At 54.1% G+C, this 16,564-nt stretch overlaps 1 protein-coding gene across 1 annotated transcript in view; it reads right to left on the bottom strand.

Annotated features, from left to right (window-relative positions):
• LOC105704444 (ephrin type-B receptor 1-B) overlaps nt 1-16,564 on the bottom strand; it is a 49,868-nt gene that overhangs the window by 29,444 nt on the left and 3,860 nt on the right. Inside the window, exon 2 of the mRNA XM_012433659.2 lies at nt 4,332-4,411. Coding sequence (XP_012289082.1) covers nt 4,332-4,411 — 80 coding nt within the window. The remainder of the gene's footprint in view (nt 1-4,331; nt 4,412-16,564) is intronic.

The raw sequence follows: 16,564 nt of genomic DNA on the forward strand, positions 1-16,564 counted from the left end.
ATTTCACCGGCCGGTGCATTCCCTTCCGGGAAGACCCTAAATTTCGCCTCCCTGTTTCCCGCGTCTTTTTGTCCACCTCCGCGCATCTCCCTCGTCGTGCACTAAGCGAAGATTCCACGACAGGAATTCATCATGGAACGTTACTTTGTCCGAGAGGTTCTCTCTCGCATAAGCGGATCGAAAAGTGCGAAGTATCGAGAGATTATCGACGTGGCCGGAGCGTCTGATGGCTAATATAAAATCCGAGGATAAAAGGCCTCTCAGAATTCCGACTCGGGTCCGAGATAAGTCTCGGACGAGGTCGCTCGATCGGGCCGAAGTCACTGACACGATCGCGATCCCGACGTCTCGATCGCCGCCATCTTGTCGAGGGCCGTTAACGAAACGAATCAACGAAAACGAGAGGCCACTGGGCTCGTTCGTCGCGGTTAACGAAACACGAGGGAGAAGGACGAGCGATCGTTTATTAGAACTGATAGCGTTTTAACAGGCCGAGGCATTCGGGCCCGACAGAAGCCGGACTTAACCTCTCCTCCTCCCGATGTAAATCCGCGTGGGCCGGCTCCCATCTGGCTGAGATTTAATTTCGCAAATCAGTGCGCCACTCGGGCAAAACCGAGCTCAGGAAAAGAGTGGCCATTTAACGAGGCCCGATTCGTCGACGGCTGTCCACGTATCCCCCGATTTATGCGCGACCGTCGACGCGCCGAATTCGCCGAGCCCTCGAGGACGCCATCTTGGAGAACGCGTCCCTTGCTCCCAATCCTTCCTACGTTCTCGAACGTTAATTAACGTTGTCAAGTAACAGAGTAAAAAAACACGATACCATTCCGTGCTCGACGACGAGATCCACCGGCGCCTCTCTCGATATTCATACGACCCGCAATAAAATATTAACGGCGCCCGTCCGCCGAGGATCCGCTAATGGACGTTTATTGGGCCCTTTCCGAATGTCGGAAACGATGCGAGGAATCCAGGGAGCGAGATGGACAGTCGGTCGTTCCCGTCGTTCCTCCTTTTCCCGTTCGCCCGGGGACAATGCATCGGCTAAACAAACTCGATGACGCTCCCTCGAAATACAGTAATCCCCCGTGCGGGCCGACAAAGAGCCATTGTCGCGGGAATGGAGATACGTTATCGTCCCGGAGTGCTTTCAAGATGGCGCCGCGACAGGTCGTTCACGAAGGCAGGACTTGACTCATCGCGGAGCCGATTAAGCTACGAGGAATCGCGCGATTCCATCGGCGAAAATCGATGACTCCGCGATAAGGAGATAACCGAGAACGCGTTCCCCGAACTCGCGTCGAGGGCTCCTCGGGGGCCGGAAATCGGGGCCTCGGCGGCACTCCTTCTCGACGCGATGAGAAAAAAGGACAAAGGAGAGGCGTCGCACTACTTCGAACGCGGTGGCGATAAAATCAATTCCGACGGGGCGATTAGGAGGGAAAAAAAAAAAAAAAATGGCCAGGATCTTCGAGCTCGCGGGTAACAGTCGCTCAGGAACGAAGAGGCCATAAACCGAGGACGCCTTCTCCGCGGCGTTAAATTGATCCTCCGTTTTGACCGCACGTCCCCGGGGAGGCGTTCTTTTCTCTCGCGATCTCGAGGAGCGGCACTCTAACCCGATAACGGGACGTCCGAAGTTCCCACAGGAGAGTCCTCGCACGTGGCACTCGAACTCCCGCGAGGGTCTATCTGTCCGTTTCATCTTCTGGTCCGTTCTCGGCTCTCCTGGTTTCTCCGCATCCTCTTTCCGCCTCCTTTCGCCCTCCCTCCCGCGGGATCCCCGTATACACGTGTACACAACCGCGTGGGCGTGCACGTACGTGCTGCGGGAGGTATATCTGCATCTAAATGCGCCTCTCGGATACGAAATTCTGAGGACGTCGCGGGGTGATATGTGACTACGGGAGCCACGGCGTCCTCCGAGCGATCCTCGTCAGGAAGGCCTTCCCGGAATGCGGGACCGGCGAAAACGCTGCGGCCCGTCCTCCAGGGGTGCCTTTTATCGCCGGGGGCCCCGATCCGTTCGAGGGAGTGGAAATAAATTAGAAACTGCGGGGAAAAAAGCCACCGAGACAGCGCGCGTCAAAGGGAACAGGTAGGCCGGTCACGTGACCGACTACGTGAGTCACGGCGTCAGTCGCGGCCTAGTAGTCGGTTCATCCTTTTTAACGACTTCAAGGATCAGGTCGTGGTTCTAAAATCGGGAAATCCGGAGCTATCGGTTTTAAACGTTAATGAAATTATTTATTCGCCGTTAGGGTTCTGCTCCGGTTCGGGGATCTGTCTTGATTGCCGTAGTTACGGCTCTCTACGCTCCTACTGTGGGAGTTTTGGGGTTCTCTCCTTGCTACGCTTCCTGCAACCGCTCGTTCTCCTCCATCGGGTTGTTCAAATACTCCAGGCTAATTCCGTTTGACTTGTTTGTTGCGACGCCGTTCGCCCTGCAGCGTCGTATATTAATAACCCCGCGTCCTCCCTCGGGCGGCGTCGCGTTATATCGCGTTAGACCGTCTTAATTCGGTATTTCGAGAAAGTTGATTAGGATCGACGTTCTTGCGCCCGTTATTACATCTTTCGATACAGATTAGGAACCCCTGGGAAGGCTAATTCGATCGTTCGGGGCGAGAGGACATAATCGGCCATTTTGGAGAACGCTCGGCACGTGGCTTGGGCAGATGGTTTCGAGAAATTCCTTTTTTATTCCGAGGATCGATTACATCGCGCCGATTACGGTGTCGCGTTCCTCCCTTTCCGAAATTACCGACAGCCCCAATTCCCCTGATAGATACTCGAACGATACGAGTCGGTATGAATAACAAAGCCGAGAGGGGCCGCGGCCATCCAGTACGTGACGTCACGCGCAGGCGGCCATTAACGCGGACTTCCGCGCCGTCGGGATCACCCTTAGGGGGCGTGACGAGGAAGTTCCGAAACTCCGACACGGATAAATACTCGAGCGATACGAGTTAATATGAATGACAATGCCACGGGGAGCCGCGGTCTGCCTGGCAAGTGACGTCCCCTAATCTGCCGACATGTACGCAAAATATGTGTACTCTTGTTGCGTATTCAGATCTACAAGCATCACTCTTGGAATATTTACATCCTCATTTGAAAACAAAAAAAGAGGTTCGCGATAAGTGACGTACAATCTGCTCCTGTAAACGCCAAGTAATTAGCCATTAAAAGAATAATTGATCATGCTAGTTTATTATATATAATAATAAAGAATCAATTTGTAGAGGCTCGTGGATTGACGTCTCCTGATCTGCTGACATATATACGAAATACGTATTTTTTTATCTTTCCGGAGAGTCTCCACTTTCACGGCATTTACATTCTTAATTAAAAGAAAAATGATTCTCACGTTAAATGAAACCGGTAATGAGAGATATACTTTGGAGTTAATCTGCAGAGGTTGGAATACTATCATCCCTTAATTTGCCGATATATACCAAAAATACCCTTTTTTTCTAATTTTCGTTTCCAGATGTAGAGACCCATTTCACGGTATTTGCATTTACAATTAGAGAAAAAACTCGTCACATCGAGTGGCGCAAGTAGGGAGACATTTTGGCGTCAACCTGTAGAGGCTCAAGTAGTGACGTCACGCGCCGGTGGTCATTGCTACGCCGGCCGGTAGGGAGCAGCATACACGTGTAGGTACGCGCGCGTTAACCGGGGAGTGTTTCGAAAAATCAACAGGAGTCCTCGGGAAGCGTTTCGACGCTCGATTAGCGCCTCGACGCTAACGATCGAGAATCGAAACTCCGGGCGGAAAAGGGCCACGTCGACGGGACCGAGCCCGCTCGCGTCGGCCGTCTCTCTAATTTGTCCGTTCAAACAAAAAGCAATTTGTTACCCGGCGGACCGACTCTTGGGCCAGCGGCGGTGCGACCAGCCGAGCGAGAGAGAGGGACGCAGGCGAGCCGCGGGAGCGCGAGCGAGACAGAGGGAGAGACAGCGCGAGGGAGAGAGGGCCGCGCACCGAGAGGGGGCACGAGAGGGGCTGATTTAAACCTGTCTGGCGGCCCGCTGTGCGCTTAACAACTGAAAAACAAACATGGCGCCCGACACACCGGCCAGCGGGAGCCCACGTATGCGCGCACAAGGACCGTAACGCGCTTCTGGTGCTAGCCCGGTGTACTCGGAATTCTAACGCGGGGTGAGAACATCACCTTCCCAAAAGGCTCGCCTAGGCGGCCGTGAACTCCATAGGGCGTTCCGACAAAGAAGGCACGTCCCGAGTTCGATACGCATTTGGCTCGATACTCTGCCGAATTTCTTGAAGATCGAATTTTTTACACTTAGAGAGTCCTACTTACGCCTGGAGTGTTGGCTTGAGGTCCGTAGGGGTACCGCGTCCACTCTAGGCTGGCCTCTGTAGTCGTGTCCAGGAGAACAACTGCAAACAGAACATACGTTTATCACCTGTTTCATGACGTGTCCAAGACATGTGTGGAGGATATACAGCTCAACGATTCCCGTTTCTTGCGAAGGTAGGAATAAGAAACGCGAGCGATCAGAAGGGAAGTTCTTTCTCTCGCTTTCTTGCCGTTAGACACATTAATCAGCGAAAAAGGAGAAAATGTGAGGAAAGACCGTTACCCACGGTAACTACGAAGAACAAGTTCTTTTATTGCTCATCATAACCTCAATACATCCATTTTTCTTCTACAAAGTTACTTCGGCTGCCATAACCTCCTGGAAGGTTATCCCAATTGTGGTTTCCCCGACCATTCTTTCTTTTTTCGCGAAGGGGCAGAATATCGTCAATTCGTCCCCTTCCCCCCCTCCCCCATGGTTGAGCTCGTCTAGGACAAACAGCGCTTGAGCAAAATCCAACGTAGTCAGGGGGTTAGAATTTCCGACGAACACCGGTAGGTTTCGGAAAAGCATCGATAACCTCTCTCGCAAGAGCGGAGGCGCGACGTCGCGCGAGGCGCGGCTTGCGGAGGTTGGGGTGGGGTGGGTAGGGGGTGGAGGGGGAGTGGGGGGCGCGCGCGGTACGTGCAAAGTCTATCCGCTAGCGCGTCGGTCGCGTCTATCGACCGCGGGGCCCGGCCGGGGGAGCACCGCCGCTCGCGGGCGGCTTCGCCACCTCGAGCCCGCTATCCTCCACACCCTCCGGCCGCCCTCCCCACCCGGCAGCCCTCCACGCGCCGACGCCCAACCCCCGTGTCGCCGCCGCCGCCGATCCCCAGACTGGAGGTCCTTGAATTCCTAGACCAAAGAGTGTACCAGCCGGCGGTGGCGGCTGCCGGATGGAATCTCAAAGGTGAAAACCGCGCGCCGCAAAATCCTCCCTTCCTTCGCGGCAGACACCCGCGCGACCTTACTCGCCCCCGGCAGGCAAAATCCCAGTGGTTCTCCCGCGAGCGGGGAGGGTGCGTCGCCATCTTGTCGCGACCGACTCTCTTTGCGTTAACTAAACCAACGATGTCATGTACTTAATACAGGAAAACGCTCGAAACGTTTTTCTTTGTTTTTATGATTAGAAATGATAGATATTGGGAAGGATGAAAATTGAGAGTGCAAATATGAATGGACTCGCACGATGTATTAATTAAGCGCCGAGGTCAGGTTTATTTTCTAGCAAATGGTGGAAGGGTTGACGAGGACTGTCTGGGTTTAACTTCGAAGATTTATTCGTAAACGAGTTGTAGGGGTGAGTCCGATCACGGGGATGCAGATTTTTGTCTCGGCGGATGGGACGACGTGGCGGAGCATCCCGGTTAGGTCCCACTCCCGTCTCGCAACGATGCGTTTCGGATGCACGGCGAACCGTCTTCCGGCGCCATTATGCGGCCCGTACGAGACGGTCGACGTTTTTCATTCCTCGCTTTGTCTTCTCGCTTTTTCCGCGTTCCATGAGAATGCGGGGTGCGGAACATAGAGCGGACCCTCCGGTCGCGGGTCGAGCATGTGTCGGGGACACGTGGACAATCCGGGGCCACGGTGATATATTCTCGCACGCGTTGGCCCGCTGCACGCAAATCGCGGTGGCTCGGATCACGGAGGGTCCCGATCCCTCGGGAACGATCGGGATGATTCAGTCCCGGAAAAACATGGCGTAGCTCGGAATTTAATCTCCGCTAACTGTCGGCCCTGGCGGGGGTACGCGTCTCGCCGGGTCTTTTTCCCGCGGGCACGGCGAGTTTCGGCCTCTCTCCGAATTTCGGAACCCAGCCCAGCCCGAATCCATAAACCCGAGCTTCGTCGAATCCATAACGCAGTTTCGGGAAAATACACCGTCCCCGAGTGGATGGGCCATGACGGGCGGAAACGGCGGAAACTCGGCGCGATCGGGCCAGGCGTAAGGGACGCGTCCCGCGCGAGGGAGGGAATTTAAATTTCAAATTTGGATCGTGTCGCAGGGTGTGACGGCATGCATACTATCGGAGCGGCCCCTCTATTCACTTAATGCACCCCGTCCCTCGCCCCGTGAGGTCGGGGCGCATTATACGCGCGCATACGCGCGAACGCGCACTTATATACTCCCGCGAGGCGGCCGGCCGCGCGCAGGGCGCATGCCCGGGTCAGCTTCCCCCACTCCGGCGGCGCCGGCGCGTGGTGGGGGGGGACCACCTACGTACAAGCGCGGCACTTCGCGACGGCCGCCTCTAGGGCCCCGGCGCTGCGCGCGAAGGCCGCCAGAGATCTTGTATATTCCCGATTTTATTTGGGCCCTAAAATTGTTGCGAGGGGCCCGAGCTGACAGGAGGTGCCGGCGCGCCATTCGCCGTTCGGACATCGACTCGAATCCACATCGAGGGCCCTCCTCCTCCCTCCCTCGCCGTTATACCCCCCTTGCTAGCGAGCGTGCAAACCGGCGGATCTTTAAGTGCCTTCCAATTTGTCCGGGATATATCCCTACCACGAGATATACCTCGGTATTTACCCAGGGTCCGTGTTCCATGACTTCCAGGGCGTGTCGTTGACCCACCCGGCGCAACTTTCGACCCACTCGAGTAGCGCCGAGGACTCGGTCTCGAAAGGGCCCGAGTCGTCACCCACGAGTAGGATTCGGGCCCGAGTCGGCTTTTCGGGAGGGAACGATTTTTTTAGACCCTAAATACCGAAATCGTTGTCGCGGGTGGACTCGTAATCGTCCGACGGTGCAGATGTCCGATCGTAATCGGACTTCTCGGGCCCGGACGAGGCCCCGTAAAAATTCATCACGCGCGGCCGAACGTGGGCAGGCATCCCAACACCTCGGCGGGATTATCGGGAATCATCTCAGGAATCCTCGATCATAAGAAGGCCGAAAGTCCAAACGATTCCGAGTCGGGATTATCCCGAGGGTTTCCGGTTTCCTCCCGGAGATCTTTGTCGAGGGTATAAAGATCTCCGTGTCAGATCGGGTCGAGCGAGGCCGGAAAACCAGGGAGGGGGATCTCGGAGGTGTGATCGGTTTTCGAAAACTACTTCCATGGCGAGCGTTCCGAAAATTCCAAACGGGGCCGATTTCCTCTACGGCCGATCACGAGGCGATTAATTCGGTCGGCCCTCTCCACGAAACGTGGAAAGCCCGAGACGCGCCGAGGAGCCGTCCGTCACTCACGAACCGAAGTCGATGGGATTTTCAGAGAAAACCTCCGCAGGAGCCCCCGCAATTTTCCCTCTCGCTACAGAAACAATGAAAATTCCAAGAGAGCGGGAGAGAGGGAGGGACGAGGCCCTTTTCCAACAATTATTTCTGCCACCTCGGCGGAACGGACGGAGGAGAGAGAGCAAAGAAAGACGGAGGGTGGAACGGCAGAGAGGGGGAGAGGTCACGCCTAGGATCGTCCGGGATTTTTTCCGGGACAAAGGCAATGAAAATTCCGCCAGGAGGGCTCCCCCGTTCCTTTTTTCTTAACAATTACTTCTGCCACCTCGGAGAAAGGAGCGCTAAAGGGCCCGTTAAACGGAGGATCGGAAAAGAGGGGCACGCGCGCCCTCTACCTTTCCTTTTAACGGGCCAATAAGGAAATTCCGCGAGCATTTTTCCACAATTAATTCGGCGACCTCGGTGGAGTAAGAGAGAGAAAGAGACCCATGGGGTAGAAAAGGAGAGAGAGAAATACGAGGTGCTCGGGGACTTAGGCCGAAACTCGCGTCTCCGCGGGGTTCCTGGGCCCAGGAGGGGGGAGGGGGTCCGGGACCCGAGAAGAAGTTCGGCTCGGCCCACGCCGCCGGGCCAGCATGCTTATGGAAGGAATTACCATTTACATAGCGTTATTATGTTTGTGCATAATGTATGTACACATGTTAAATCAATTATTTAAACAATATGGGCCCCGTCGCGGGAGATCGTCCGTGTCCGCGAGATGTTAGATTGCCCTTCCCCCACCCCCTTCCCCCTCTCGCGATCCTTCGGTCTCCTTCCCCTTTTCCTCTCCTCCCGTCACCTGCTGGTTCCCCCATCCTCCACCTCTTGAGCTCTCGGGCTCTTTGCATACGGATCTTGAATTTCAATTGTGCTTTTCAAGTGCGGACCACCCCCCCCCCTCCCGCCGTACTCGCCCCATTCCGCCCTCCCTCTCGCTCTTTTGTTTCCTCGTCCGCCACGTTCCCTTTCTCTTCGCTTCTTTCTCCCCGGCCTCCTTGGGGTCCGGCCCCGAGAAGAGAGGAGAGCGAAAGGACGTGCTAGGCGAAGGGTGGAGTAGGTGGATAGGTCGGGCAGGAAGGGGGTTTCTTTTTTTTTCCCACCCTTGTCTCTCTCCTTTTCGTTCTCTATCCCTCTTTCATCGTTAATTCTTATTCCGGATTTCTAGTCTCGCTGTGGGAAGTCTTTCTGGAGGAGATCCAAGATGGCGGCCGCGAGTTGCCGCCGCGCGATGCAATAGGAACGGCCGCGGCTCGGAATTACGCGGTTACGACATCGGCCCACGGAGGCGGTAGTTTCACCCCTTTTTACTCGAGCTACGCGATCCACGGACTGACCTATAAACGGATAATTACAGAGAGAGAGACGATATTGGGACTTTTTACCACGGCTCATTCGCGGCTGCGCTGCGGACGTGTTTACCGGATCGCGGGAGTTAAGAGATAAGCGCTGCGAGGAGGGATCGATGAACGCGTTTGTCGATAGACGTGCATTTTTCGACCGTTTCTGGATGAATCGAAGTCGACGGTTTTCGCGATTCCTCTCGCGTGTCTTAACATCTGGGAAGGTTAAGTCGATTAGCCAGATGCGGACGCGCTTGACGGTGTGCACAAGCAGGCCATTGTGTCTCGTAAAGGGATCCATGATCAGTCCCAGAAAAGGTCGTATTTTTTTTTTATTCCCCGTTCCTTAAGGCCGTCATCTCGCACCATCTGTTCCCATTCGCCGGCGCGGCGCTCTACATCCATTTTTGGTTCTCACGGAAGGCAGGCGGTCGTCTAACGATCGTCCCTCGGTGTACTCCGCTTATAAGGTCCTGCGGTTGGCCCCGCGATAAGTCAATTTCACCGGCTTCTCTCGGCCATTGTCTGCGTCATCTGCCTTGTCGTACGCATCATCAATGTCGCTTAAAATCTCCCGTTATGGTGGCGACCTTCGCGCACCGGATGTGCCCGAAATAAGGAGCGAGTTTCCTCGAGAACGAGGCGCGATATGGGAAAACGTCTCAGACGAAAGTTGCGCAGCTCGAGGCCCTCCAGGATATTCGTCCGAGACGTTTTCTCGTAGGTCGCGCGATAAGCGCTGAAAATTGCATTTCAGGAAGACGTGTCTCGCTCGTCGCCGCTGCCGGCGAGGTCTAGTCTCGTCGCCGCGTCTCGCCGCCTGGTGGCGTTCTCCAGAAGCTTGAGACTCGGCGCAGCCGGGGAGCATCGATCACTGTCGCATTCCCAATAACAGTAGGTCTTAGCTGGCTCTTCCGATCGGATTTTCATGTCCGAAAGGAAGCCTCCGCGCCGCGAGGAGTCCACCAGGAACGACTAGACCTTCTCCTCGGGAGCGCGGTCGCCTTAATGGAGGCTGAATAAATTTCCAAGGAGGCCGAAGAAAAAGAGCGGAGTCCAATTTCGGGTACAAGCCGATCAGCTTCATTAGCCGAGGGGCGCCAAGCGCGAGTCCGAAATTTATTCGGGACGGTTAAATTTCACATACCAAAAATATTAGCCATCGTTACCGCTCCCGAAGGCCATCCCTCCCCGTGCTCTCCTCCCCCTTCCCCCCTCCGTCCTCGGCCCTTTCTTCATCTTCTTCCTCCTCGTCCTTCTCTTCTTCCCCTTCCTTTCCTTCCTCCTCCTCCTCCGCAACTTTTTCACCCGACTCTTCCTCTTCATCCTTTTTCCCTACCTGCTCCTCACCCTCGTCCCTTTCTTCCGTCCCTTTCTTCTCCTGCTTTCCGGCTCTCTTCCCTCTTCTCGGCGGCCACTGGCAGCGCCCACTGGCGGGCTTTATCTCGACCGGTTAATGCGTTCGGAGAATCTATTACGGGACTCCCAATATTATAATTATTTTATTAGCGGGTCACTCTCGTTACCTCCTTCCTCGGGTAGGGAGCGATCGCGATTCCTCCTTTCTTCCCATCCTTTTAGCACTTTTTCTGGGACCCCTCCCCGTCGCCGAGCCTTTGTTGCCGAGGCGCGACGCGCCGCGGCGCTGCGAGCACCCCTTAAGCCGCGTTCACACGCCGCGCCGTAAAAAAGGCCCAATAGGGGAGCTGCTTACCGAAACGATCGCGGAACGACAGATATCAGATTTTCCTGAATCCGTCGTAAAGTCTAATTTTCACACCGTAAACGTTCCCTTGGCCGGTTTTACGAGATCTAAAATGAGGGGGCGCGATTTTTTACTGTACGCGTCACTCCGGAAATTATGGTCGTTGCCGAGATGTGGAAGGATTAAGGTACACACCTCACTCGAAGGCTCTGCAGAGGGCTATGCGTTGCGGGCCCAGCTTTAAGGTGTGTTCACCCTGTCGGTCTCAGGTCCTCCGTAAAAAAAGCCCGGTGCAAATTAGTTACTGAAACAACGACGGCGTGGGACCAGAATTTCCTGAATCTACCGTAAATACCGTCTGATGTTCGCACCGTAAACGCTCTCCCCGGTGGGTTTTACAAGATCTGAGATAAGAGGGCGACTTTTACGGTACGCGTCACTGTGGAAATTATGATCGCTGTCGAGATGCGGAAGGTTTAAGGGGTACCTCACCCCAGGACCTGGAGACGGTAGCGCAAGGTAGCTATGCAGAAGGGAAGGCCGTGCCTTAAGGCGCGTTCACGCCGGCAATCTCGCGCCCACCGTAAAAAGAGCCCGATGCAAATTACTTAGTAAAACCACCGCGGCACGAGATTAGATTTTTCTTAATTCGTCGTTAAGTCGCATTTTCACCCCGTAAACATTCCCTCGGGGTGTTTTACAAGATCCGAAACGAGAGGGTAAGTGTTTTACTGTAAGAGTAAGGGTTTTACCGGGCACGTCATGTGGAAAATTATGATCGCTGTCGAGATGGGTAAAGATTAAGGTACACCTCACACCAGGTTGTCTGGAGACGGTGGCGCAAGGTGGCTGGCTCTGCAGAAAGGAAGGCGTAGCGGGGCCGTGCCTTAAGGCTCGTCCACATCGGGAGCCTCGGACCCGCCGCCGCAAGGTGAACGTAACGGTGGTTCTCGTGACGCGGAGGAACGGCCTAATAGACCTGTCTCGACGGGGGGTGCCAAGAGAGAGGTTTTGTTCCTCGGGGAGAAAGAATTTAGGACTGTCTCTCCTTGGCCACGGCCCTGTATTATCAATGCTCGGCCGACTGCATTACCGATGGCCCTATTCACGGGGCCCGAAAGAGGACCAATTTGGAATCCCTTCGGGAAGTAATTATCGGATTCACTTCAAACAGGGAACTCCCTAGCCTCGGCCGATCCCCAGCCCTGAAACTGGCACAGCCAATTATTTACTAAAAACCCCCCGCCTTTATTCGCCGCTTATATAAATTAAAACCTCAATTTACTAAAAATCGACCCTATCAAAACCCTACCGCGTAATGGAGCTGCACGTTATTTTCTCCCCGGCGATAGGAGATACCGTAAAATGTCTCCAACAAAATCTGCCCGGCGGATCTTTAGCTCGAAGTTTGGTATAGGGCATTTTCTTCCAGAGAGCACCGTCAAGGTAGAAAACCTCGAAAGGAACGCAATCCACCTCCACCTGAGTCGAAGGGAAGTTTCGCTTGCCGCCGCCATCTTGCGGCGGCAGTCAGAAGCGGCGCGGGGAGGATCCCGCGAAACGTCTCGCCTTATCACAGAGGAAATCGAGAACTCCTAGGAATCGGACATCGATTCCGGGAAGCAGTTTCGGGGGGGGGGCGGAGGGAGGAGGAGAGAAGGAGGAGCGTTTCCGGCGAGCGGAAGACGCCGCAGACGGGGAGCTAAGGGATTACAAGTATGAGAGAATCGAAAATTTTCGATTAATATTCAGCGAGACTTCCTCGCGCGTACCGGGCTCTGGAAAGGGTAATAAAGAGAGAGGGACTGGCGAAGAGGGCGGAGGGTTGCGAACGCGAGGGAGGAGAGGGTGCCAAGGGTGACGGGAGGGGGAGGAGACGGAGAGAAATAATGGTCTGCTCGGAAATGTAACCACCCGACGCTCACGCCCTCGTCTCGACGCCTCGAGAGACTTTACGGGGAAAATCGAAGAAAAGCCAAGCGCGAAGGGGTGGCTGGAGTGGGGTGGAAACCGGGGAAGGGGGCGCGGGACGGGGGGAAACGGCAGAAAGGGGGAAAGCACCGGCGAGGTGGGCGCAGAAGGCGTGCTGGAACGTTGAAACCAAGTAACCAATACCGTCGCGGATCTATTACGCCCTCGAGATTTTTCTTCGCGTTATTTATCCCTCTCCCCAACCACCCCATCGCGCCGTTTCCCGACGTCGAACTGCGGGACTTCCGGGATCGGTGCTTCGGATAAATCTGCGGATATTTGCGCCGGGGGTATACCTTCCTTCGAAAATCCTCGCCCTGGCACCCTCTCTAACCTCCCTTGGAGTAATCGCGGGAGGTTACCGGAAGGTGGGGGAAAGTAAAGGCAGGCATTCCGACTGGTGCCATGTGCGCTTATCGTCTGCCCCCGCTCTCGAGACCAGTCGATAAAATTCTGCGCGTACGTATGTCGGAGGCGAATCCGTTTTACACTGGTCGGAAAAGTCGCAACACCCGAAGATCAAAATCAGCGACTAATCGTTCAGGATAGTGTAAAGAGATAGTGGCTCGATATGAGTTAAATCGCCACGCGCGTTAGAAGTGGTACCATATAAAAGGATGATACTTCCGAAATGAAAAAAATTTTTTCATTTCGTTGAAATACAGGGTTCCGAATTGTTTGAACTATCTGATGCCTTTCCAATACTCTTGAAGAAATGATCGTAACTAACAGTACCCGTGATATGACACCAACGAGAACGCTTGCGCAAATTCTTTTACCTAATGCCGAACGATAAACATGATTGTAATCAATAATTCACCATTAAAGGGGAGGTAGAAAAACATTTCACTTTTCAAATCGAGTTCCTTTCGTGATATGCGAACTTATGCCTACTACCGTATAAGAAGTTTCGCTTGAAAAGTACTTAATCACTAAGGCATGATCTACTTTCATTATGCCGTACATGTGATTGAACTTCGATTTTTAGCCAAATTTTTTTTCTTTGTTACGAGTAGTGTATGTTCAACTGCCCGTTGTTTTTCTTGCGGCGCTTCGTCGCTTCCCCCCCTCGCCGGGTATTCCTCCTCCCGTTTTGTCTATATCCTCTTCCCTCCACCGCGTGTCAACGTGGCGCGCGTCACGTGTCCTTTTTGAAGTTCTCTTTCACGTCGCGAGGATTAAAAATGCTTGGCCGATGGCACGACGCCTCCCGATGGCTGTCCGATAGTATCCGATGGCGCCCAATGACGCCCGATGGCGTCTGATGGCCTCCTCTCTCTGACTCTGACAAGTTGATTTCGCCGGACGTCAGGCCCGCCGGGTTTAAGCGACAAAGCGTCCTTTGACAACGCCTAACCGCACGACTTTCGATAACACCCCGTCATGCCGACTGATGTATCGAGTTCTCGGGGATTCGCGGTCCAGACGCGGTTCGAGAGATCGATCCGAGGTGACGGCTATCCGTCTCGAGCGATCAAAGGACGCGGTCGCGCATCCGACAAGTTCGTATCATTTTTCTAGAAGAGACTTCGTAGAGGTTGGACATAATTATGAACCGAAAAACATAATTTACAAGAATATTTTCAGGGACACGGCTTGACAGTTAAAAGAAAAAACGCCAACGCGTGCCATTTCCATCGATCGGCCCGAGAAAAATATATTCGTAAGATTTTAGTACAAGCTTGTAGTCAAATTATAACATATCGAGGTGATAAAACCGAAGGTCAGATCTATCAAAATCCTTAAATATGGTCAAGGAACTCGGTAGAGTTCCATACCAACTACATTTCAACACTACCGAGGATTCTTAGATACGATGTTACTAAATAAACCTGTCATTTAGTAACATCGTATCACAGTACTGCGAAACCCTAGAGGAAAGTTGATACATTTAAGCATTAAACTAACAAATTATAAACTGCTTTGAAACATGTTACAAAACGATGATATCATATCGGAAGGAATCATCCAAAAGAGAGGTTATAAAGTAGGACTATTGTTAACAGAGTACTCGAGGACTCGGCCCTTTTGTTCCCATTGACGCCTACATGCGCCGGGAAAATTTGCTCGTATTTCACCGTCGGAGGCCATAGATAGGAATTTTTACAAACGATGTAAGAACCGCATAGCAAGGAATAGAGTCCGCCCTGGACAGAATGTAGCCGTCGACCGAGTCGTCGCGGTCGAGCGTCTACCGTAGGTCACGCATGCTACACGTGAAAATATCCCGTAGCGAAAGGGTTAACGAGCCTAGCCCAAAGCCCATCTTACCGTCTATCTTCGCGATCAATGAGAGTAGGGCAGATTCGGCCGCGTGGTCTTGGTCCGCCACGCGGGGCGCATAAAGGTGTGCCCGCGACTCGGCGATGCCGCTCATGCAGGCCGACTGGAACGACACGCCTCGCGTCGGTGTGCGCCGGGCGGCCGGCGTTGCCACGTGGACGCACACGGCCGCGGCCGCTCCAGCACGCACCACCGGTCTTTTTTCTCCCAGTCGCTCTTTACCTCTTACTCTCTCCTCCGGGTCGCGGCCTCTCTCTCTCTCGGATCCGCGCAGACGGTAGGGGGCAACCTATGCTCCGTCCTTGTCCCTTGCCCGCTGCTGGACCGGGGAGTAGGTTGTGCAGGTATGCACGCGGTGGGCCGGTCGCGGGCATTCCTGCGGCGTTGCCGCGTCTCTTACTCACCGAGAGGAGGAGTAAGGGAGCGAGAGGAAGAGAGAAAGAGAGAAAGAGAGAGGGCGAGCGAGCGCGCGCAAGAAGTAAGAGTATCGAGGGGCATCGAGCCTCGCGGAGCTCGCGAGGAACGAGTATTCCTCTCCCTCGTCCCTTCTCGAGACCGCTCCCTCTCGCTCCCTCCCTCCCTCTCTCTCTTCCCGGCGTAGAAGCAATCGAGTTTGCGCTCGGTCCGAGTCGGCTAGCCTACGGGAATTCGGTCCGCCGGCTAGGATGCCGGCCGAGGGAAGGTCGCGCTGTGAGGTCCCCGGTACCGCGGGACGATCCGCTCCTTCCCGATCGCGATCCTCCTCGGCAGGGTTTTTCTCGACGAGCCAACTTCCGCGCCACCCGAGACCCTCTTCCCGTATTTCCCGGCATGGAGGCGATCGAGTTAGCCCGCGAGAGTTCCCTCTGGCGGGAAGGTAGCGGCCCTGGGAAGGTCACGTCGCGGGCTCTCCGCGTTCCTCCGAGGGAGCAGAAATCGAGTTAGGGATCTCTTTTCGTCGGATCCGGCGGGGAGCCTTCCTGGACTCCTAACCCGTCACGGCTGCGAACTCCTTCAAACAAAGTTGCTAAGGGGCGTAACGGTATCGGAAGGGTAACAAGATACGGCATACCTGGGGATGCCAGATAAAGCTGTCGACGATGGAGCATTGTTCCATAGAGCCGCCGACTGGCCTGGAACAACCCTTCACACTTTTGGACAACCTTTTACCTCTCGTGAGGGTGATGACCCCCTGAAAAGTTTCCAGGGGATCCTCCGCTGGAAACGCGTCGTCAGGGCGACGAATCGCGACGCGAGAACCGATTTTAAGACCCATCCGTGCAGAGTCATCGGTTTAATACGTCTCCAAATATTGAGAGCAGAAAAATGTGGAATGCTTTTGATTTCCTGTTGCGATACCTCCCTACCATCTTTTCGGTGAAAATATCGGCCCTAATCTCCGACACTGTCATTTACGGACGGATACGAAAACGTATCAACACCTCGATATAAATCTAAGACCCCGTTTCCATTAGTGCACAGTAGTTCCATAGTGCAGTTTGAAGGCCCTAAGAAACGTCCCGACACCCATGAAATTTAATTTTTTTTTCTAAAACGTCAGAAAAATGTTTATGAAGAAATTTTAGAAATTGAAATATAGGAAGTAAGAAGAAAGCATAATATACAGCAACCGCTAGGTATAACCCTATCCAATAGCGGTGGTAGAAAGGTGATAAAACACCGTGC

The sequence above is a fragment of the Orussus abietinus genome, unplaced genomic scaffold (assembly GCF_000612105.2).
Source record: "Orussus abietinus isolate OABI.00-Male unplaced genomic scaffold, Oabi_2.0 scaffold6, whole genome shotgun sequence".
Lineage (NCBI taxonomy): Eukaryota > Metazoa > Arthropoda > Insecta > Hymenoptera > Orussidae > Orussus > Orussus abietinus.